The 25,387-nt window shown below is 44.2% G+C and overlaps 1 protein-coding gene across 1 annotated transcript in view; it reads right to left on the minus strand.

Moving 5' to 3' along the window:
- GPC3 (glypican 3) overlaps positions 1-25,387 on the minus strand; it is a 227,290-nt gene that overhangs the window by 180,921 nt on the left and 20,982 nt on the right. Inside the window, exon 2 of the mRNA XM_033137608.1 lies at positions 21,740-21,901. Coding sequence (XP_032993499.1) covers positions 21,740-21,901 — 162 coding nt within the window. The remainder of the gene's footprint in view (positions 1-21,739; positions 21,902-25,387) is intronic.

Here is a 25,387-nt window from a genome sequence, read left to right on the forward strand (position 1 = left end):
CCTGGCAAGTGTCACCAGCATGAGTAAAGGTTCTGAGGTGACCCAGTTTGTCAGAGAAGATACGAAATCAGGGCATATTGACAGCTTGAATGAATGAATTTATTTTACGGTCACAGACCAACTCACTAAATCAACAATACAAAAGTGATACATTAAAATTTGCACAGCAAATACCATACACGTAGATGCACGTATACAGCAGCATCTAAAATATATAGATTAGAATCGGGGCATTTAAAATATTGCCTAAAAATTGCCATTTAGGGTTCTGTTCATAGCGATAACACCGCTTGTTCTCTGAGCCTCATGGCTGCTACACAGTATTTCGCTACTTTCAGGGTAATCTCAGGGTCCCTGTCCTCCACAAGGCATTTAAGGCATAGGAATTCATTTAAAGGATTTTGCATGACTGGGGAAATAAAAACACGGCGTATGTCATTGTAAAAGCGGCAACGTAATAAAACATGAGTAACAGATTCTACCTCCGGCAGGCCACAGGGTCAGAGTCGTTCCGCATATGGTTTACCTGCAAATCTTCCCTGCAGTAAGGCAGATGGTAATACATTAAATCTAGCAAGGGTAAACGCCCGTCTATATTTGGGTATTTGTAATTTTGTCAAATACCTCGCTGGAGAAAATCCTCTCCCATTGTCCCCTATAGCTAGATGTTTGCTCATCTCACTCGTATGACGTTGGAGTTCCACATCCCAGACTCGTTGGCGAATGGTTGCTCTTGCTTTCTCGTATCCCGCAGCCAACAAGACCTGAGGCGAGAATCCCAAGTCTCTTAGCTTTCCATACAGAGTGACTTTCCATTTGGATTGGAAAGCATCCAAAAGAGTTAAGGGTGCCAATCCAACAGGAAAGAAAATAAGTTTCAGCCAGTAATGAATCTTCAGAATCCATATGCGGGCGCTGACAGGAATTTGCCCTACCTCCAAGCGAACCGCTATATTAATAATAATAATAATAATAATATTTATTATTTGTACCCCGCCCATCTGGCTGGATTTCCCCAGCCACTCTGGGCGGCTTCCAACAGAAACCAAATACAACAATATCAAACATTAAAAACTTCCCTAAATTTTTTCTGAATGTCAGGTAGTTGTTTATTTCCCTGACCTGTGATGGGAGGGCGTTCCACAGGGCGGGCGCCACTACCGAGAAGGCCCTCTGCCTGGTTCCCTGTAGTTTTGCTTCTCGCAGTGAGGGAACAGACAGAAGGCCCTCGGCGCTGGATCTCAGTGTCCGGGCTGAATGATGGGGGTGGAGACGCTCCTTCAGGTATACAGGACCGAGGCCGTTTAGGGCTTTAAAGGTCAGCACCAACACTTTGAATTGTGCTCGGAAACGTACTGGGAGCCAATGCAGATCTCTCAGGACCGGTGTTATGTGGTCTCGGCGGCCACTCCCAGTCACCAGTCTAGCTGCCGCATTTTGGATTAATTGCAGTTTCCGGGTCACACAAGAAGGGATCCCTAGCAAACAGCGGTAGAACTTAGTTTGAAATGATTCCAGGGGATCATAGTTTGAAAAGCTGCAAATCTGTGAGCCAAAGGTCAGTTGTGCTAATATTTTTGCAGCAAACACCTGAGAGGCTGCTGGAATATATTGTCCTCCTCTCCCATAGAAAAATCTTATGGTAGCTTTAGTAGATCTTTGGACATTTGCAATGGTGTTTTTAACATGATAAATCCATGACCCCCTTTCCTGGAAGGTTATACCCAGGTATTTGAAAGTTGCTACTTGTTCAATAGGGTGATTGTCAATTCTCCATCGCTTCTTGGCCTTTTGGCTAAGATCAAGTGTAGTATTGACAGCTTAATTGGCTCAGGAAGAGTTCACATCTCTGCTTTGAAATGTGTCATTGGCCTTTTTATCACTTCATCTTTCTGCGAAGCAGATGACTATCCAGCAAAATGTTTCTTTTACATAAAACAGATGCCTGTCCTTGACTTCAGGGCTGCCCCTCCAAGCACCCCCCTTCCCTGCTTTGCAATGTTTACAGACTGCTGCTTCTCTGCATTTTAAATACTCCGGCACAGTTGGAGAGAATTTATCTCCTGGCTTAATCCTTCAGACTCAGAAACCCAGCACATTTGGCAAGCCCAGAGTTTGCACTAAGGATTTGGGGGTGGGGGTGGGGAGCAGGGAGAGGAAAGAAGCCAAAATAGTGGCACCGAGGAACATAAATACAGCTTTGGAAGGTATCTTGACATTTATGGCTGCCTAGCGAAAATCCTGAAAACATAATTTGGCTATTTTATAGCTTTATGAGGGCAGTTGAAATATATCAGGACTTGAACTGGTGAAGATAACTCTTGCCTTGGTGTAATTACGGAAGAAAAGAGCTAACCACATTTGAATGATTCAGAGAGAAAAGCCCTGATGGAGGTTGGTGCAAGAGGCCTCCACTCTCACTGCATACCCTCCAACATTTCTCACCTCCCACAACTAACCCTCCGCAACCCCCCACAAAGCATTTCTACCAATGGGACACGGCACACATGCCCCCACCATCCTTAGAAAACCCCTTAATCCCGATTTTAATTCATTTTATTCTATGGTAGATTTACAAAAAGAAAAACACACCAATCATTTATATATATATTTTAGGAAAATGCAGACGTACAAATCATTTTTTTAAAAAAACGCAAGTCTCCTTGCGCTCTACTCTGCTCCCCCTTTCTGCCCTCTGCCTGCCCCTCAGAGCTGGCGTGTCACATGGGGCTGGGCCTTGGCGGCGGCAGCCTCTCCTCCTCCTCGCCTGCTCTCCAGCAGCCACTAAAGCTGCCCAAGGGAGAAGGCCATGGAGAGGTCATGAGGAGGCAGCAGGATGCTGCTCCCCTGCAGCCACTGCTGCTTGGGACAAGTGCTGGCTCCTCCTTCCTGAGCTCAGTGGTGGCAGCATTAGCAGGCAAAATAGGAACATTCCAGGATCAAATCAGAAGCTGGGGTGGCTTTTGTAATTCCAGGACTGTCCCTGGAAAATCAGGACACTTGGAGGGTATGCCACTGACGTGCTCATTCGAAAACCAAAGCACCCCAACTGCAAAAGGAACAGAATATATGCAAACTTGATACTTTATGCAAGTATTAATTCTGATCTTCAAACAGCCAGGAACCACTCCTCAGATCTGCTCTTCAAACATGCAATTCACTAGAGAGAAGCACTTGTCATTCTCCTGATCTACAGCTTCCTACCAGCTTCTGAGGGAAAAGCAGAGAACGGCCGCTCCTATGCTGGTTCATCTAGTCCAGTATCCTGTTCTCACAGTGGCCAACCTGCAAGAAGACCCAAAGCAGGACCTGAGCACAATAGCATTCTGCCCACCTGCCATATGCAGCAACAGGTGTCAAGAGGCATTTCACCTCCAGCACTGCAGGTAGAACAGTAGTAGTCATGGCTACTAGTCATTCTGTGGATTTTGTGTTACTCTGTGTCTATTCTATTGACATAAGCCACTCTGACCTTTGAGTTGAGTTGGGAGTGGGAAACAAGTTTTATAAACCAACTTTCAGGCTTTGGGCAACGTGGGAAGGGAAGGTCCACTGGCTTCTAAGATCCAAAAGGAGCAGCTTGCCAGCCCACATGTCAAGTGGGCTTTCAAAAAAGCTGTGAAATCTGTGATCAAAGAGAATGTGCAAACACAGACAGTTTCACATCCTACTTCCCTTGGAATGCAGTGCATTTTGTGTCACAACTACTGTAGCTGCATTTGTTTCAGGAAAACTGCCACTTCGCACTTGCTAGTCTGTTCATGATGGGCTTGACAATCTGCTAAGGAAACCCTTCCAACCCAAGGCACAGCTGCCCCTTCCAAGAGTTCTGCTCCTGCTTAGTATTCTGCCCACTCTTCCTTACCACCAACACCATGCTTTCCAATTATTCAGAATTGCTGCTTTGAATTCTGGCTTTGCATCCTGACATTAACACACCCAGTCTTACTCCACCCGTTCATTCACCACCACGGTGGGGGGGTGCATTAAAAACAGCTCTGGATTTTGGAAGATGGGATTTCGGTTATGCAATGTGGGGAAATTATGAGGATTTCATAAGCAATAGCTATTTCAAGTGGACTGGGGGTGGGGGTCCACTTTAGCACCACCCCTCCAAGATACTGAAAGATTAAGGTTCCAATGACACTTGTAAAGGGTGGCATGGAAGGGCAGACCCCAAAGCTCTGCCATGCGTAGAAACCACAATCAGTGGCAGCTGATGTAGAAGGAAGATGCCAAGTGTGTACCAAATGCCTAAAGCTTCAGAACCAAGAATGAGCACTAGCAACTCAGTCCTTTGCCTTCTTTCTGCATGAGCAGCACCAATTTCCAAAACATATATTTTTTAAGAGGCAGCACAGGAAGAGCAATGCAAAACCTGTCCCTTGATTTTCCTCTCAGCAGACATGGAGAGCTGCCTTGCCCTTCATTGTCAGACCTCATTGGTTTCAAAGGAGAGGAGCATCAGAAATATTAATGTAACCCAGAATTACTTCAGAAAGAATACCCAACAATTTCATTCTCCATAATAAATACCACCCAAAGATAATCCAACTTGTTCTTCTAATGCACAAGCTTTCTCTGTGGCAGCTTCTTCATTGGGGGTGGGAGGACATCAGGCAGCCCCATTCCTTAGCCACTCAGGAGGAACTCAAAGACCCTTTCACATATTTGCTCCTGCCTTTAGAAGGGGATAATTATTGTTAGGCAATAGACCAGGGGTTGGCAAAAAAAAGTAGCCGCAGGCCGGTCCACTGTCCCTCAGACCTTGTGGCAGGCTGGAGAAGCGGCACTGGGGGGGGGGGGGGAGCTGGAAGAATAGGCGAGGGGGGGGAGTAGTCCTCCTCCTGCAACGAACTTCCCTTTCACACTCTCCTCCCCTGTTACTAAGTTTACTTATTTTTATTTTTATTTGCTCAGGTGTTCCGGGTCAGACTAATTAGCCACCCCACCTGTCCCTCGGAGGTCCGTCAATGGAGTTCACTCCCTTGTAGTTATAAAATAGGAGTATCTTAGTAACTGGAGTTTCTTTGTCCAGCTGCCGCAGCCGTTTATAATCCTTGCTCTGGGCTTCAGGGGTTAAACACCTTATTGCCTACAGCCCCAGGGTCTCGCTCTCTAGATCCCTCACTGTAGCAGTCTGCTAAACCCTTTTAGCAACTCAGTGGCATTACACAATGTTTCAGCCCGCCAGCCCCTCCTGAGTGAAACCCCTAAGACACAAACTAACCCCCTGCAGGATAGTTTGGACTCTTCCCTGGGTTCACCTCTTCATGAGCAGTTTATAACCTGCTGGACGCACAAATTGACAACGACTGACTTATAGCAACAAAACTAGTCTTTATTTTCTTTTTCGAGCATAACGGTTTCAGAGAATCAAATGTTTAAACGTAATTTCATAAAAGGTTTTCTATTCAGTATAACATACTAAACCTTTGACCTAGCCTAACCTACCCACCACTATCCTGGTCTCTATCCTTCTCTCCCTCAGTCACCACTCACTCCCTCTTTCTCCCTCCTGACCAACTGCCCTTCCCTCCTTTTAAAGGGTGAAAAGTCCCGCCTCCTGCGAGCGAGCTGCCAGTCACATAGAGTGTATGTTAACTCCTAACACGCTGGGGCTCCTGACCATACCCTGCCTAAGGGCAGATCCGTTACAATTCCCCACCCCCCAGCCCCAGCTGTTGTGCTTACCTTCCCAGGGGCTGCCACCACCACCACCACCACTGCTGCTGCTGCTTCTCGTGGGTAGGCAGAGGGAGCTTGTCCGCTCCACTCTCTGGCCAACAGGAGCACCAGGGTGGCAATGGCAGAGGGAAGATGGGTGGCGCGAAAGGGCTGGCTCTGGAGAGGGGCTGTTTAAAATGGCGCTCAGCCCAGCCCCCTTCCTCCTCTAGGCAGGGTGGGGAGAAGCCAGGAGGAGGGAGGGAGAAGGAAGCGCCATTGCGGTATATGTGAGGGAGAGGGGGGTGGAACGGTGCTGGGGGGGGGAATGAAGCAGCCCGAACAAACAGAATCCCCACACCGATCCACGGACATGCGCGGGCCAGATCCTGAAGGGAATTGGGCCTGATCCGGCCCCCAGGCCTTAGTCTGCCGACCACTGCAATAGAAGAAGAAATGTGCATGCACACGAAAGCTCATACCAAGAACAAACTCAGTTGGTCTCTAAGGTGCTACTGGAAAGAATTTCCTATTTTGTTTCGACTATGGCAGACCAACACGGCTACCCACCTGTCACTGCAATAGAGTTTTAAGCCATTGCAGAGATATGGCTGCTGTTGCATGCTGACAGCATATAGGAGCCACAGGTGATAGCTGAGTGCAGGGTGGGGACCAAAGGTGGACAAACTATCCCAGAAGGAGCATGATGGGTACTACCCCTCCCCTAACACCCCATATACCCCAGCTAAACCAGGTGAAGGTAGTCAATGGGTCTCTAACCCTTAGGGACTTCCCCTGCATACAAAAGACAGGCTCAGGCGGACGGAGCAGACGAGGCCACTAGTGGGTCTAGCAGTCAAGAAGGCTGTTTCTGCATATGTTGCCCAGGGAACTGAGGGGCAGATGAGGCTCATCAGCCTGGGAAGGGAGCCCATCTAGGCAGCCCAGGAGCTCCATATGCCCTGCCCAGGTTTGTGCCCTGGGGAGGTAACTTCAGTGCTGCTAACACAGTGGTTTGACTTTAAAAAAAAATTAATCAATTTTTTGATACAAACACCAACTTCAAAAGACACATACAACTAAAACCATAATAACAATAACACAATTTGACAATTCAGATTTGAATACGCTGATATACCTATGGCTACACCTTTTTAAACAATATTTTCCCACCTCTCTCTCCTTCCCCTACTTTCAACCACTATCCGGCCTATCGCTTAAATATTTGTTCCAGATTTCTTCATATTTGGATGTGTTGAATATGCCCTCATCGTGTGGTGAGTGCCCATTTGGACATATATTTTTTACATTGTTTTTACATTGTTTTTATAAATGTAAATATCTTGTTTTATGCTGGTCTGTGACCGAATAAAGTACATTCATTCATTCATTCTTCATATTTATCCATTCTTATTTTGTGTCAACATACAATTTGTTTGTATGTAGCTAATCTGTCCATATTATCAATCCAAGTGCTCAATGCAATCTTTTTACGGCTCTTCCAATTCATCAAAACAAGTTTTGCTTCTAATATAGCATTGTACCTCCTTCATGGATCACTGCCTTGTCGTGGCGAAGGGGCTTGAATAACTCAGGGAAGCTATGAGCTATGCCATGCAGGGCCACCCAAGATGGACAGGTCATAGTGGAGAATTTAGACTTAATGTGATCCACCTGGAGGAGGAACCGGCAAGCCACTCCAGTATCCCTGCCTAGAAAACTCCATGGACAAAGACAACAGGCATATAAAAGATATGACGCTGGAAGATGAGCCCCTCAGGTCGGAAGGTGTCCAACATGCTACTGAGGAAGAGCAGAGGACAAGTACAAGTAGATTCAGAGCTGATGAAGCGGCTAGGCCAAAGCCGAAAGGTCGCTCAGTTGCGGATATGCCTGGAAGCGAAAGGAAAGTCAAAAATGAGATGGCAAGAATAAACATTGACATCCTGGGCATCAGTGAACTAAAATGATGCTAAAATGAACTAAAATGAACTAAAATGGACGGGAATGGGCGAATTCAGTTCAGATGACTATTATATCTACTACTGTGGGCAAGAATCTCGTAAAAGAAATGGAGTGGCCCTCATAGTCAACAAAAGAGTGGCGAAAGCTGTACTGGGATGCAATCTCAAAAATGATAGAATGATCTCGATACAAATCCAAGGCAGACCATTTAACATCACAGTAATCCAAGTTTATGCACCAACTACCGGTGCTGAAGAAACTGAAATTGACCAATTCTATTAAGACTTACAACACCTTATAGAAATGACACCAAAGAAGGATGTTCTTCTCATTATAGTCAAAACAAAATCGAAAATTCTTTCTAGTAGCACCTTAGAGACCAACTGAGTTTGTTCCTGGTATGAGCTTTCGTGTGCATGCACACTTCTTCAGATGAAGAAGTGTGCATGCACACTTCTTCTTCTCATTATAGGAGATTGGAATGCTAAAGTAGGGAGTCAAGAGATAAAAGGAACAACTGGCAAGTTTGGCCTTGGAGTTCAAAACAAAGCAGGGCAAAGGCTAATAGAGTTCTGTCAAGAGAACAAGCTGGTCATCACAAACACTCTTTTCCAACAACACAAGAGACGACTCTACACATGGACATCACCAGATGGGCAGCATCAAAATCAGATTGATTATATTCTCTGCAGCCAAAGATGGAGAAGCTCTATACAGTCAGCAAAAACAAGACCTGGAGCTGACTGTGGCTCAGACCATCAGCTTCTTATAGCAAAAATCCAGCTTAAACTGAAGAAAGTAGGAAAAACCACGGGGCCAGTAAGATACAATCTAAATCAAATCCCTTATGAATACACAGTGGAAGTGAGGAACAGGTTTAAGGATTTAGATTTGGTGGATAGAGTGCCTGAAGAACTATGGATGGAGACTCGTAACATTATACAGGAGGCAACAACGAAAACCATCCCAATGAAAAGGAAATGCAAGAAAGCAAAGTGGCTGTCCAATGAGGCCTTACAAATAGGGGGGGAGAGAAGGCAAGCAAAATGTGAGGGAGATAGTGAAAGATGCAGGAAACTGAATGCAGATTTCAAAAAAAATAGCAAGGAGAGACAAAAGGACCTTCTTAAATGAGCAATGCAAAGAAATAGAGGAAAACAACAGAATGGGAAAAACCAGAGATCTGTTCAAGAAAATTGGAGATATGAAAAGAACATTTCGTCCAAAGATTACCATAATAAAGGACAAAAGTGGGAAGGACCTAACAGAAGCAGAAGACATCAAGAAGAGGTGGCAAGAACACACAGAGGAATTATACAAGAAAGATATGGAGGTCTCGTACACCCCAGGTAATGTGGTTGCTGACCTTGAGCTAGACATCCTGGAGAGTGATGTCAAATGGGCCTTAGAAAGCACTGCTAATAACAAGGCCAGTGGAAGTGATGATATTCCAGCTAAATTATTTAAAATTTTAAAGGATGATGCTGTTAAGGTGCTACACTCAATATGCCAGCAAGTTTGGAAAACTCAGCAGTGGCCAGAGGATTGGAGATCAGTCCTACATCCCAATCCCAAAGAAGGGCAGTGCCAAAGAATGCTCCAACTACCGCACAATTGCGCTCATTTCACATGCTAGCAAGGTTATGCTTAAAATTCTACAAGGCAGGCTTAAGCAGTATGTGGACTGAGAATTCCCAGAAGTGCAAGCTGGATTTCGAAGGGGCAGAGGAACCAGAGACCAAATTGCAAACATGCGCTGGATTATGGAGAAAGCTAGAGAGTTCCAGAAAAAACATCTATTTCTGCATCATTGACTACGCAAAAGCATTTGACTGTGTCGACCACAGCAAACTATGGCAAGTTCTTAAAGAAATGGGAGTGCCGGATCACCTCATCTGTCTCCTGAGAAATCTCTACGTGGGACAAGAAGCTACAGTTAGAACTGGATATGGAACAACTGATTGGTTCAAAATTGAAAAAGGAGTAGGACAAGGCTGTACTGCTTATTGTCTCCCTGCTTATTTAACTTATATGCAGAATTCATCGTGCAAAAAGCTGGACTAGATGAATCCCAAGCTGGAAGTAAGATAGCCGGAAGAAATACCAACAACCTCAGATATGCTGATGATACAACCTGGATGGCAGAAAGTGAGGAGGAATTAAAGAACCTTTAAATGAGGGTGAAGGGGAGAGCGCAAAATATGGTCTGAAGCTCAACATCAAAAAAACTAAGATCATGGCCACTGGTCCCATCACCTCCTGGCTAATAAAAGGGGGAGAAATGGAGGCAGTGAGAGATTTCACTTTCTTGGGCTCCATGATCGCTGCCGATGGTGACAGCAGTCACGCAATTAAAAGACACCTGCTTCTTGGGAGGAAAGCAATGACAAACCTAGACAGCATCTTAAAAAGCAGAGACATCACCTTGCCGACAAAGGTCTGTATAGTTAAAGCTATGGTTTTCCCAGTAGTAATGTATGGAAGTGAGAGCTGGACCATAAAGAAGACTGATTGCCGAAGAATTGATGCTTTTGAATTATGGTGCTGGAGGAGACTCTTGAGAGTCCTACGGACTGCAAAAAGATCAAACTTATCCATCCTTAAAGAAATCAGCCCTGAGTGCTCACTAGAAGGACAGATGCTGAAGTTGAGGCTCCAGTACTTTGGCCACCTCATGAGAAGACAAGACTCCCTAGAAAAGACCCTGATGTTGGGAAAGATGGAGGGCACAAGGAGAAGGGGATGGCAGAGGATGAGATGGTTGGACAGTGTTCTCGAAGTGACTAGCATGAGTTTGGCCAAACTGTGGGAGGCAGTGAAAGATAGGCGTACCTGGCGTGCTCTGGTCCATGGGGTCATGAAGAGTCGGACACGACTGAACGACTGAACAACATAGCATGGTACATGCATTTCTTTTTGACCCCTTGAAATCTCCCACGTTTCCAGAATATAATTTAGAATTAAATTCAGTTCCCATAAATAACAATTTCTTTTTATTACTCTTGCTATAAATATCCTCACCTCGCACCAAAATGATCTTATCATTGGGCAATTAATCAACATATGTACTAAGTTTGCATTTTTACTCCCACATCTCCAGCAGTTGTCTGCACTTGTTATTTTCTTCTGGTATAGTTTGCTGGAGTCCAGTGGACTCTGAATATTATTTTCGGTTGAATAAGTCTTAGTCTTAAATCTTTAGAGGTTATTTCTGTTGATTTTATACTTGACTCCCATATATCATTTGTTATCAGTATCCCTAACTCTTCACTCCACTTTTGTCTATCATATTCTAAATCATATTTCTTCCTGTTGAGTAGGGTTTTATATTGTGCAAGTGTAGGATTTTTTGTTTCTGTTGCAGAGATTAAGTCTTGTACCAGCATGGGTGTTTCTGATGCTGCTATAGCGTCGAGGCCAAACTGCCTTTCCAACATATGTTTCAAGTGGGTGTACTGCCATAGTGTTTCACTGGTTAATCTGTACTTTACTTGCAAAATCTTATATTCCACAAATTTATAATTTTCATCAATTAATTGATTCAATGTCAAAATACCTTTTTTCATCCAATTTTGCCAAATTATTATTTGATTTCCAATTTTTTATTTTGTGTTGGCCCATATTGTTAATTTCTCATGCTGATGGGGTCATCCTTATTTTTATTTATATTCATCCAAATTTTCTAGGTGCTTTAATAGTCTCCAGGATAATAGGATATTTCATAAAATTGGAGCCGAGTTTAGTCCACCCTACAAGAGGTTCAAAGAAACTACATTCGAGAGTAGCCCAATTGTGATTCCTGCTAGTTCTCCAATAATTACCATAGTCTTACTCAGCAGGTAAGCCTGGTGATATGATTCCAGATTTGGGAGCCCAAAGCCACCTTCCTTAGTGGGAAGTTGCATTTTATGTAATATTTTTGGTGGCTTTGTACCCCACAGACATGATCTAAATAGTTGATTTATTTTTTGGAAGTATAATATGGAAATATATATTGGTAATCCTCTAAGAATGTATAAAAGCTTTGGAACAACATTCATTTTGAGGACATTAACCTTTCCCCAAAGGGGGAGGTTTAGATGTCCCCACCTTTCAATATCAAAAGAAATCTCATTTATAATTTGATTCAAATTTAATTTTACAATTTGGTCTATATCTGATGAAATCATTATACCCAAGTATTTAATAAAGTCTTTGCACATCCGAAATTGATGGTTTCTATACAATGTAGCCCTTGGCTTTATTGGTAAAATCTCTGATTTTGTCCAATTTATGGAATATCCCGATATTCTGCCAAATGTTTTTATTTTCTCCATAATTTTTGGAATTGTATCTTCTGGTTTTGTAATAAATAAAAGGATATCGGCCACAAATAATACAATTTTGTAATTATCTTTGTTGTGCTTTACACCCTTGGTATGCTCATCCTGAATTGTTGCTCTTGTTAATGGTTCCAGGCAGAGATTAAATAGTAATGGAGAAAGAGAACATTCTTGTCTTGTTCCTTGATTTAAACTAATCAAATTTGAAATTCTTCCATTTGTAACAATCTGGAATGTTGGGTTTTTAGAAATCATTTAAATCCAATTACAGTATTCTTTTTTGTTTTGTTTTTTTCCAATTACAGCCAAATTTACGTAACACAAACCCTATGAATTCTTTATATATTCTGCCTTTTCTGCATCTAATGACAATATCATAAACTCCATCTTTGTTTAAATTTATCAAATCTATTGTTAATCTGATATTATCTGTAGCTTGTTTTATAAAACCTGTTTGATTATTAGGTATCAAGTCTTGAATAACTTTTTGAAATTTTGCAGCCAATATTGCATTCAAAATCTTTGCATCAACATTCATTAACAATATTGGTCTATAATTTGCACATTTAGTAGGGTCTTTGTTAGGTTTTGGTATAAATATTATTAAAGCTTCATTTAATGTTGTAGTAGATATACCTTTATGAGCTATTTCTCATAGACTTCTAGAGGTCTGGAGACTAGTAGATTTTTGAATATTTTATACCATTCTATAGGAAAACTGTCTGGTCCAGGTGATTTCCCATTCCCCATTGTTTCTATTACATTCTCAATATCTGATATATTTAGGGGTACTGATAGCATATATTTTTATATTCTTCAATAGTTGGCATTTTAATATCTTGAAAGAAGTTCTCCACCTCATCCTCTGATATCAATCAATCTTTATTAAGCTTTAAGCTCATATCAAAACAAGACAAAGAAGTAGAGGCACAGCAATTACACTCACACACAATTGGACTTAGAAACTTGGAAACAATAAAATTAGTGGCAATAAAAGACTTGATAACTATACAATAATTATATGAATAATTACTTCGTCAAATTTCAGTTTACTGCTAACAGTCCATTACGTCTCTTGTGTGTCAGAATGGGGGTTAATTTTTTTGCCATTTGTAGGGTTACAAATTGCTCTGTATCTTGCAGTAAGAAAGCAAGAAGGAAGTCAGCTGGGTGCCCAGACAATTTTTGGATTCTTCCGGCCAACCTCATATAGAGGGCAGTTTAACACTATATGGTAAAGTGATTCTATCGTTCTGTTATCACAGGAGCATAAGACCGAAATTTGACCCCTGGAAAATCTATGGAAAAGGAGGTTTGAAGGGAATACATTAAAACACGCTTTAATGAAAGCAAAACGGTGATTGGCGATAGAGATGATAGATAGGTTGTTACATGGGATAGTGGAGCAATTCCCAACTGTCTCGGGGAGCAAGTCCCCCCACCGAGCAGAACATTACGTTGCCACTCTATATCATCCAATCTTTGGTTGATATACCTTTTGGCTGTGATAAGGTCATAATTCAGAACTTCTATGGGTGAAATTCCAATAGATGAAAGCTTAGTATGAATCATACTAACATATGGTTATGATGTTTGCCAATTCCCTAATAGGATGCAGGTCAAAGAAACAGGGATTTGTTGCAACCTCATCCTGTGAGGCAAAATACGGGAGTCTGTCACTAGCATGAAGCCAGCTCGGCAGGTAGGAAAGATGGCGAGTGCTGAGCGGGTGAGTTTGAAGTGCGGTGGTTGGAACGGTCAGTTGGAGGAGGCGAGCATGGAGGCTCCTTCCACACAGCAGCTGGAGGCACTCAAGTACGGCGAGCTGAGGTGCCTGGCCAAGAGCGTGGGGCTGAAGGCTAACCTCAAGGCAGACAAGTTGTTACATTTGTTGAAGCAGCACTTCCTTGCACCAGTAAAGGAAAATGACAGTATGGTAAACAAAAGAGGCTTATTTACAGATACAGATAGGCTGAACCGCAGTCAAAAGCTGGTAAACGAGTCCATGGTGACTAAAAGGCATAGAGAACAGAAATATGATGATGCACAGGGAAACCCAGAAGGAAACTTCCAGAGAAAGAGATTCTGACAGAGGTGACAGAATGTGAAGAGGCCCAGGATGTTGAGTCTAGAAAGACGCTGAAGACCAGCCAAAACAAGTGTCTGTTGAACAGTGGAATTGTAGAAGATTTAGCAGATAACTCAAGATACTGAAGGTCAACAAAAAGAGAGAAAAACCAGAAGAAAAGGAGGTAGGATTCTTGTGGATCCTGTCTCTGAAAAGAAACTGTTAGGAGTCATTCTGCAAAGAAACAGAAAAGATGATTGTAACTTTAAGAACTGTTTCTGTGAGTTCTGGGTGTGAGTTCTGGGCTGATAAGAAATTAAGAAGGTGCTAAAATTATCAATATCTAAAAGACCAGAAGCTTATTTATTAGGAATATTAAACCAAGAAATACCACAGAAAAACAAAAAATTATTTCTATATGCAAGCACTGCAACAAGAATGATAATAGCTAAGAATTGGAAATCACAGAAGACCCTATGGAGCCAGTGGCTGTGCGTTGAAGCTGTTGGTGGCAAGCTGTAACTGTCTGAAGCGACGCTAGAGCGGCTAGGATCCGAGGATCAGGAAGGCACCCAGCATCAGCTACTGGAACAGTTTGAACTGCTAGAGGACCACAGTAGACGACTCACAGAATGACTACACCGGTTGCAGAGCCAAGCGGGACCTGAGGGTCGACAGAGGCAGCAGCTAGAAGCCAGTGAGTGGCAGCCAGGACCATCCAGTCGGACTCTAAAGAGAGAGTCAGAAGAGATTAGTAAAGTAACAGAGAAGTAGCAGTGAATTGTACTCAGTAACAATCCCAACTGGAAACAATGTTAAAAGTTAGCTTTAAAAGTTAGTCTCGCCGCCCGCTAACTGACCCAGTCTCCAAATCCAGAGGGTGTAGCGGTGTCTTCTAGCACAATTGTAAATCCACACAGGAAGAAATAGGTTAAAATGTTCTTTTAACTTTCAATAGTACGCACAGTCCAACAAGCAGTGAAATCAGTCTTTCTTTAAACAGCAAGCACGGCTCAGCTCCATTGCCGTTACTTCCTTCTCTCCGCTGTCAAAAAGGAACGGGCTTCCTGATTTACGTTCCTTTCCGCAAGCCAATTAAAAAATTTTAAAAGCCAAATTCTTAAGTCTCTACTTAAGAGGGCTGTAGCACGGTTACAAGCACCCCAAAACCCCAAAACTACCGGAGCTACAGCTCCCGGCTGCAAACGGAATGGCGCCCTCACCGGAAGTGGACTCTAAAGAGAGAGTCAGAAGAGATTGCTGGAGGCCCCACAAAAGGAGAACAGGATTTGATTCTACCACTCCAAACTTTAAGAAAATTTACGAGGCTCAGTTCAAGAAAATGCAATCTATTGATGAATACAACTTCAGGATCTGTCCTTCCAGTGAGCACCCAGGGCTGATTTCCTTCAGAATGGATAGGTTTGATCTTCTTGCAGTCCATGGGACTCTCAAGAGTCTCCTCCAGCACCATAATTCAAAAGCATCAATTCTTCGGCAATCAGTCTTCTTTATGGTCCAGCTCTCACTTCCATACATTACTACTGGGAAAACCATAGCTTTAACTATACAGACCTTTGTCGGCAAGGTGATGTCTCTGCTTTTTAAGATGCTGTCTAGGTTTCTCATTGCTTTCCTCCCAAGAAGCAGGCGTCTTCTAATTTCGTGACTGCTGTCACCATCTGCAGTGATCATGGAGCCCAAGAAAGCGAAATCTCTCACTGCCTCCATTTCTTCCCCTTCTATTTGCCAGGAGGTGATGGGACCAGTGGCCATGATCTTAGTTTTTTTATGTTGAGCTTCAGACCATATTTTGTGCTCTCCTCCTTCACCCTCATTAAAAGGTTCTTTAATTCCTCCTCACTTTCTGCCATCAAGGTTGTATCATCAGCATATCTGAGGTTGTTGATATTTTTCTGGCAATCTTAATTCCGGTTTGGGATTCATCCAGGCCAGCCTTTCGCATGATGAATTCTGCATATAAGTTAAATAAGCAGGGAGACAATATACAGCCTTGTCGTACTCCTTTCCCAATTTTGAACCAATCAGTTATTCCATACCCAGTTCTAACTGTAGCTTCTTGTCCCACATAGAGATTTCTCAGGAGAGAAATGAGGTGATCAGGCACTCCCATTTCTTTAAGAACTTGCCATAGTTTGCTGTGGTCGACACAGTCAAATGCTTTTGTGTAGTCAATGAAGCAGAAGTAATGTTTTTCTGGAACTCTCTAGCTTCCTGACAGATGAGAATGTGGTAAAAAACAAAAATTAAAGGCATAGCTTACAGTAGCAGAGAATCCACTAACTTTGGAGAGTGCCAAAATCTATCAGGAATGACATCGCATTTGCGGGTGGGGGCCCTACTACAGTGCAAATGAGGAGGAACAGCATCTCTAAATGAAGCTGAATAAAACAAGCTTGTGTGTTATTCTGCTTTATCAGAGCACCATGGGAGAGCCAGGGGACGTACAGACATTACTGTAACATGGTGTAACATGTAACATGATAACATGGTGACAATTACCACATGATCTACCCAAATTTCAGAGTACTTTTATGCTAGCACAAGTACCCATTTTCCCCCAGTTGCAAGTTCACTTCTCCACATTGCCACATCAGTCTGTGATTACTGTTAATGAAGCAACAACTAAAAAATAAGCTAAACACCACAATAAAACAAAGTCATATCATTAACAAATCAATACAGCATTTATAATCTGTAAAACAATTTTTGTGACACTAACAATATAGTAGTCCAAAGATAAACTGAGCACTGTTAAGTTCATACCTACACTCTCCCCACCCCCATGACTCATAATCTTCCACGATATTCAGCTCATTAAAATGCACATCATGCCTGTGGCAGCAACTCCTTGGGCTGGACGTGGGTCAGCAGAGGTGAAGTCAACCACCCCCTGATAGCAGGCAGAGTCTCTCTTCCCTTACACTTGTTCTTTCTTTTGTAGTTGGAGTCAGTCCAGGCCCTGCCATCAAAGGGGAAGTGGGGAAAGGCCTGCAAGGAAGAGAGAAAGTGCATACTGCTATTTGAGATTCGTGCATTTAAGTGGGTTAAGGAGCTCTAGCCCAACAATTTTTTCCTCTTTCTTTCTTTTTCAAGCAGACTTTTTGCACTTTGAATGATTAATGGGAGAATGTGTTACACCTCACAGGCAAACCAGGGTGCTGAATAAGCAGATTATCTGGAAGTGCCCATAGAAACAAGATTTCTATGTTACACTGCGACAACCCACCTGGTTCCCCTGACTCCTAAAAAGGAGAACAATACAGACTCTTGAAAACAAAATGAGTATTGTGAAAACCCCTCTATGGCAAATGGACAGAGAAGCATATGTAAAACCACCATTTCTTCCCCAGCCCTTATTTGTGTGTATTATTCCTGTTATACATGGCCTGAAGGTCTCAAATCTTCATAATCTAATAAATTCTGGTTACAGGTAGGTAGCCATGTTGGTCTGCCATAGTCAAAAAAAATAAAAATCCTTCCAGTAGCACCTTAGAGACCAACTACAGTAAGTTTGTTCTTGGTATGAGCTTTCGTGTGCATGCACACTTCTGCAGATACACTGAAACAGAAGTCACCAGACCCTTATTAGTGAGAGAGTTGGAGGAGTTGCATGCAGCTCTTCCTGGACTCAAAATATTCTGGTCACAACTTCTGCTGTGACGTGAATGGAGGGGGAGTAATTGCCCAGCTGCCACAGAGAGGGCCAGGAGGCAGGTCCAGAGCGCAGTGGCCAAGAAGGTTCTGGGCTTGGGTGGGGTGGTCATCCGCCACCAGGGCATTACCTCTCGCAATGCGTCCTTTTACAGGCTTGTTGACGTTCATCTGTCTGTGACTGGGAATGATTTGTGGCTGACCTCCGTGTCAGCGGGGTTAAGGGATTGGTTACAGGAGCAGGAGTGAGCGGTTGGCGGAGAGCGCTCGCACTCATGTGGCGGATAGGCTCTGGTTCAGGTGATAGGGGTGGCAGAACGCTCTAGCCATCCCTATGTGAAGGGTATTCCGTTAAAGGAATCCAGGGACTCAATGGTTTGGTAAACCCTAAGAGAGGGTTGTGCCCGTGCCTGAGTCCAGGGGGACATCTGGATGATGGACTAGTATGACTCCACTTTCCGCTGTTCCGGGTGTTCACCCTAGGCTGACCTATGCTGGTGCCCTGGGTCAGTGCTACCTGCCATGGTGCAGGGAGCTAGTCGAACCAGAGCCTATGCAACCACTCACTTGCTGTAATCAATAAAGTTGTGGCCTAAATTCTGCCAAAAACCAAACCAAAAATTTGAGTCTTGTCTGAATTTATTTAAGGGGGAGGTTAAAGGTCTACACACGCAACTTCTGACAGGAGAGAGACAGGGGAATGTGTCCTTGTTAATTCTCCTAGACCTCTCAATGGCTTTTGATACCATTGAGCATGGTATCCTTCTGGAGCGGCTGTCTGAGTTGCGGGTGGGTGGCACTGCTTTGCACTGGTTCCAGTCCTACTTGGATGGATGTTTCCAGAGGGTGATTCTTTGGCCTTGTTGAGCCTCCAATGTGGGGTTCCTCATGGTTCAATTTTATCCCCTATGCCAGAGCTTTCCAAACTTTTCACATTAGTGACACCCTTTTTAGACATGCATCATTTCTTGACGCAGTAATTCGGTTTTACTAGCAAACCAGAGGTTAAACTAAACCTTTCCAGCCCCAGCAGGAGCATGGGGAGCTTTCACACAACACACCTAAACACTGCAGCCGACACACTCATGTGTTGTGACACCCAGTTTGGAAAGTTCTGCCCTATGCTGTTTAACATCTACATGAAGCTTCTGAGTGGGCTTATCCAGAGGTTTAGGGTACGTTGTCAGCAATATGCTGATGACACACAGCTCCTTTACCTCTGCAGGTGAGGCAGTGGAAGTGCTGGACCAGTGTCTTGCCTTGGCAATGGACTGGAGGAGAGCCAACAGACTGAAGCTCAATCCAGATAAGATGGAGGCACTGTTAGTGGGTAGTTCCCTAGACCAGATGGGTGGGAGGTGGCCTGCTCTTGATTGGGTTACACCCCCTTTCAAGAAGCAGGTATGTAATTTGGGTATACGTCTAGAGCCATTGCTGCTGCTTGATCCTCAGACAGCTGGCCTTGGTGGTGTGGAGTGCCTTCCTTCCACCCACTTTGGCTGGTGGCCCAGCAGCACCCCTATTCAGGTAAGACTGAGGCCCTGTTATCAGGCAGATCCTGAGACTGGATAGATGGCAGGTGGCCCCTATCTGGAAAAGGATAGCAGAATTACTGTCGTTCATGCTCTGGTAACTTCTAGGCTAGATTACTGCAATGAGTTAGGGCTTGCTCAGAAGATGGTCTGGAAACTTCAGCTAGTGCGGAAATCGGCAGCCAGGTTGCTCACTGAGTCATGATGATAATAATTAATTAATGATGAAGATGATGATAATTAATAAAGAACAGAAATCTCGCCCTTCTGTAAATTCTGTTGGCATATCTCATTTCCCCCACAAGAATCTAGTATAGATGACACATCGGCCTTTGCAAATTAAGGCCTTATAAGAAGGGATGGATGAAGCATGACAACACGGGCGCAGGAGACTTTTTTATTTATAGCAGCTTGGTGTTTCTCTCAGATGTCTTTTCAGTCAACAGAAAAAATGCAAGGCAAGATGGCAAGCGCCACAGCAATGCAGAGCTCCTGGGGACCCATCAACACCAACTGTGCTCTTGGGGACCATCAACACCAACTGGTACTCACACCAACACTGCCACAATTGGGGGAGAACCAGGAGTGCCCAGTGTGACAACCAGGGAGGCCATGCGGAGCCCCCAGCCCCTCCCCAAGTGGTCTCAGCAAAATTAAAAATATGGACTCCAATATCATAGCAATCCAAAGAGGCACAAAACAAGGATGCCCACTGTCTCCCTTCCTATTCATCTTGGCCCTGGAACCCCTTGCAATCCGACTGAGCAGCCCCAGGTATCAAGGGTGTGGAAATAAAAGGTTAAATTCCTGCATTGCAGGGGGTTGGACTAGATGATCCTCCTTGTCCCTTCCAACTCTACAATTCTATTGTTTGTTTGTTTGTTTGTTTGTTTGTTTGTTTGTTTGTTTGTTTGAAAAAAGCTCTGAGCTATCAGATTATTTCTTCCCAGCAGTTCTGGTCAGGATATTTCTTAGCAAAGTTGCATACTTCCCCCACTTGCATTTGCAACTGAAGTGTAGCATAGACAGCGAATGAGAAACCAGCAAAACCCTTGACCAGTTCAGGGGACCTGACAGTGAAGCTATTCATCATTCTCTAAGCACAGTAACAAAAAGGGTTACTGTGACACATGAGAGAGGATGGCCTTCTTAACGGCTGCTCCCAGGCCTTGCAATTTCCTTTCCTGAGAAGTAAGACTGGCCTCCCTCTTTGTTGTCCTCCTGTCAGCAGGTAAAGACTGTTTTTTTTTTAATTCTGGAAGGCTTCACAGAACTGGCTATTTCTAAGGAAAAGGCTTTTCATAGTGCTGTGCGGTTTCTTACTAGATTTGTCCTTATGTTGTTTAGATTCTATTATAAAAACCCCATGGGGATGGACTGCCAAGACCCCAAATAAATGACCCAGAAGAGGGGAGTCACCACTATCTCGCCCTGCTACATGCAGATGGAGAAAGAGCCACAACTTGCAACTTCCCCCTTCTGACAATCCCAGGCTTTTTATCTGGGAGAATGAAGTTGTAACACCTGCTTTAGCCCTAGTTTCCACCACTAAAAACTTGTTAACACTTCAGGCAGGAAAACTTCCAAAGGCTGCTTACCTGAAGAACTCCTATCATGAAACTCCTCCACTATTGTCGTGGCCTGGGGGTTCATGGTTTGGTTTGTCTACGTTTCAACCTTTCTGCAGCAGCATTGCATGAATACAGTATCAACACAAACCTCAGTTTTCAAATAGATGTTTATAACTACCAATCTGTTGCTGTTTAAAACATAAATAATTCTTATTGACATGTTTGTGGGTAGATGTAGGTGCACTGCTCAAAGACATCTGTACAGCTGTTAAGATCACTGTTCAGGGCTGATGATCATTAACTATCCATCCAGGGCTGATCCATCCAGGGCTGATGATCATTAACTATCCACACACACACACACACACACACACACACAACGTTTTTGGAAACAAAATTTAAAAAACCCATATCCCACTCTAAAAGGCCATAGATAGTTAAAATCAAGCCAAAGGCCAGGCTGAAAAGGAATTATTCATTTTACTAAGTTCTAAACATACTTTTAAAAAAGTGATTGTTCGCTGCTTAGTAGTGTTTTCTCAACATGTTGCCTAAGAAATTCTTACTGTAGTGAGATGATCTATTAATGGACTATGAATACTGTAGGGACCAGCAGACCGCTGATTGCAACATGAGTGTTATGTGAGGCAGGTTTTCTGCACTACAGCAACAAATTGGATCTCCACCGGGACATCCCAAAATGAACTGTGCCAATCTGAAGCTCAACTTCTGAGCAGCTCACTGGGCACATGCAGCTCTCATTTGCAGTTTAGCTATGTTTCATTAACTCAGGAAGAAGAATGGGAGACTTACTCCCTGACCCTCTGAAAATACCTAGCCTGACACGCCTGGCTAACCCCAGCTAGTGGCCTTCCCACCTCAGGACTTCCCAGCAGAAGCTCCACTTGCTTGGAAGACCCACCACGCAACGCTGCCACCTACCTTGGAATGTCGCTGCATTCTGGGTGATGAGGAACTTCAGCTCCATGCTGGCCGACTGCAGGAGCTGCTCCATGTTGGAACGGGCCATGGCTTGGTATTTCTCCTCCATTTTCCGGGAGCAGCATGTCAGGCCTCTAGGGATGCATACCTGCAAATCTGATCCTGTGGGCAGAACATCAGGGAGAATCCCATTAGCACAGAGCAGGTCCTCAAACAGGCAGGGACTAGGATATTCAGAGACTCAGGGTGCTTTGGTAAAGGAATACTGGAGAGCTCTGGTCTGTGGTTGGAATATTTGTGCTGTTTCCTCTCTTTCCACCAATCAAGCTGCACATTGCATCTGGACCCCAGAGAAAAAGGGGTTGGAGCAGGAACCCCTTCACAGCTGCCCTACTGTGAGGTTTTCTTTTTTCTAAAAACTCACAGGTATAATTTTGATGCATTTCCATCAACCTGGAGCCCCTCCCCCTCCATCTATTTTGGACCACATCTGCATTGGTTATGCTGGTTGGGGCTGGCAGGAGTTGTCGTCCAAAAGAGCTAGAGGTCACCATGTTGGCAAAGGCAAGGTCAGGTGTGATTTATTTACATCCCACCTTTCTCCAAATATGGGACTCCTGTCTGCCTACACAGCATCTTCCCCAGTGACCTCCTGAGAAGATCTGGGCCAGACTGAGAGCTGCTTTGCTTTAGAAAGGGAATGACCTCATGTACCCACAAGACCAGGCCCTGGAACCATCCATTTTAGCAACAAAAGGGGAGGATTATATTTGTATCAAGCTGATGGCCATACCCTGCCTCCATGGTTGGTCAAAGGAAAACAAAAAATTAAAGAAAAAAAATCCTTCCAGTAGCACCTTAGAGACCAACTAAGTTTGTTCTTGGTATGAGCTTTTGTGTGCATGCACACTTCTTTAGATACACTGAAACAGAAGTCGCCAGACCCTTATATATAGTGAGAGAGTGGGGAGGGGTATGACTCAGAAGGAGGGTGGGAATGGGTGATTGGCTGATAGGTGTGGACTCATAACGACTGCAATTGGTCTTACAGGAAAAAGCAAGGGGTGAGATGGCTAAAGATAGCTTTGTCATGTATAATGAGATAAGAATCCAATGTCTTTGTTCGGACCAGGTCCCTCCATGGTTTTAAGTGGTTTGCTGCCACATAAACCCGGACAACACCATTACTGGCCCCAACAACATCAAGGGGGTTGGACTGGATGGCCCTTGTGGTCTCTTCCAACTCTATGATTCTATGATCTCAGGATTATTTAATTGCTCATCTTCTAACATTGTGTATGCCATCAAATGCCAACAGTGCCCTTCCGCTCTCTATATTGGCCAAACCCTACGCCAAAGGATAAATGGACATAAATCTGATATCAGGAATCACAAGACAGAGAAACCAGTAGGAGAATCATAGAATCCTAGAGTTGGAAGAGACCCCAAGGGCCATCCAGTCCAACCCCCTGCCAAGCAGGAAACACCATCAAAGCATCCCTGACAGATGGCTGTCAAGCCGCCGCTTCAAGACCTCCAAAGAAGGAGACTCCACCACACTCCTTGGCAGCAAATCCCACTGTCCAACAGCTCTTACTGTCAGGAAGTTCTTCCTAATGTTTAGGTGGAATCTTCTTTCTTGTAGCTTGAATCCATTGCCCCGTGTCTGCTTCTCTGGAGCAGTGTTCCCCAACCTTGGGCCTCCAGCTGTTTTTGGCCTATAACTCCCATCATCCCTGAGCACTGGCCTTGCTAGCTAGGGATGATGGGAGCTGTAGTCCAAGAACAGCTGGAGGCCCAAGGTTGGGGAACACTGCTCTGGAGCAACAGAAAACAACCTTTCTCCCTCTTCTATATGACATCCTTTTATATATTTGAACACTTCAGTCTCCCAGGACATTCTATACAAGATCTCAAAGTAGCTGTCTTACTACAAAGGAATTTCAAAAATAGACTGGAAAGAGAAGTTGCTGATTTGCAACTAATTACCAAACTTAAAACCATGGAGAGACCTGGTCTGAACAAAGACATTGGATTCTTATCTCATTATACATGACAAAGCTATCTTTAGCCATCTCACCCCTTGCTTTTTCCTGTAAGACTAATTTCTGTCGTTAACAGTCAACAGGTTTTCCACACCCATCAGCCAATCACCCATCCCACCACCCTTCTGAGTAATACCCCTCCTCACTCTCTCACTATATTTAAGGGTCTGGTGACTTCTATTTCAGTGTATCTGAAGAAGTGTGCATGCACACGAAAGCTCATACCAAGAACAAACTTAGTTGGTCTCTAAGGTGCTACTGGAAGGAATTTTTTTATTTTATTTTTTTTGTTTTGACTATGGCAGACCAACACTGCTACCTTCCGGTAACTGGATCCATGGTTGGTGGCAGTAATGCTTATTGAGCAGCAGTTGCCAGAAGCTGCAAGAGGGGAGAGTCCTGCTTTTGCTTTCAGGTCCTCCTTGTGGGCCTCTCAACATGGCCACCGTGAGAACAGGAGGAGAACAGACCCCCTTTGGTGCTTTTGACCTGCCTTGAACAAATGGTGCCCTGAACAAGGAACACAAGGCCCTTGCCACTTGCCCTCCAATACGTCATCTCTAGTGCACAAATTAAATCTTCCACTCTTGCTTGATCCATTTTTATAAGGGCAAATTGCAAAGGAATGCCAGACAAGCACCGCTTGTTCTTCCACTCGATAAAAATCCCATTGAAAACAAAAACACAAAGGGAAATATTAAACACCCCTGGTGGGAGCAGATGCTCCAGCTGCACAGGGCACTGTTGGCTGGCAAGCCCACTTTCTCCGCTATAGACAGATATATAGAAGGCAATCAGACACCGTTCTATCACCACAGAAAGCCTCAGCGAGGGCAGGAAGTCCTTCTAACAGCATGGTCCCTGTGCATCATGCTAAAAGATAGTAACACAGGAGGATGGAAGACATGTCCTCAAAGCATAGCAAGAAAGAGGCAAATCTATGGGCTTTGACAGCAAGTGGTATTGAGGTACACTATGCCTGGTCATGAGGACACAGGTGGTGCTGTGGGTTAAACCACAGAGCCTAGGGCTTCTCGATCAGAAGGTTGGCGGTTCGAATCCCCTTGACAGGGTAAGCTCCCGTTGCTCGGTCCCAGCTCCTGCCAACCTAGCAGTTCAAAAGCATATCAAAGTACAAGTAGATAAATAGGTACCACTTTGGCAGGAAGGTAAACGGTGTTTCCGTGCGCTGCTCTGGTTCGCCAGAAGCGGCTTAGTCATGCTGGCCACATGACCCGGAAGCTGTACGCCAGCTCCCTCGGCCAGTAAAGCAAGATGAGCACCGGAACCCCAGAGTCATCTGCGACTAGACCTAATGGTCAGGGGTCCCTTTACCTTTATGCCTGGTCAGGGTCATGGGGGCTCCATTTATTCAAGGGAAATGGGAGGTGTGTGTCCGACTGTACGCAGCCCCTCAGGCTTCATATATTTGGCTGGCCCCTGCCAGCAGCCAGGTGCTGGCCCCCCAGGAACACTTCACCACCCATACAACTCTTCTAGCATGATTCCCCATTGCATTGAAAAAGCCAGATTTTTTAAGGAACTTACGGTAAATGCAGCGGAAGCAGACCAGAACAGCTGCAAAGTCAGGAAATTAGGTTTC

Source organism: Lacerta agilis, chromosome Z (assembly GCF_009819535.1).
Source record: "Lacerta agilis isolate rLacAgi1 chromosome Z, rLacAgi1.pri, whole genome shotgun sequence".
In the NCBI taxonomy this organism is placed as follows: Eukaryota; Metazoa; Chordata; class Lepidosauria; order Squamata; family Lacertidae; genus Lacerta; species Lacerta agilis.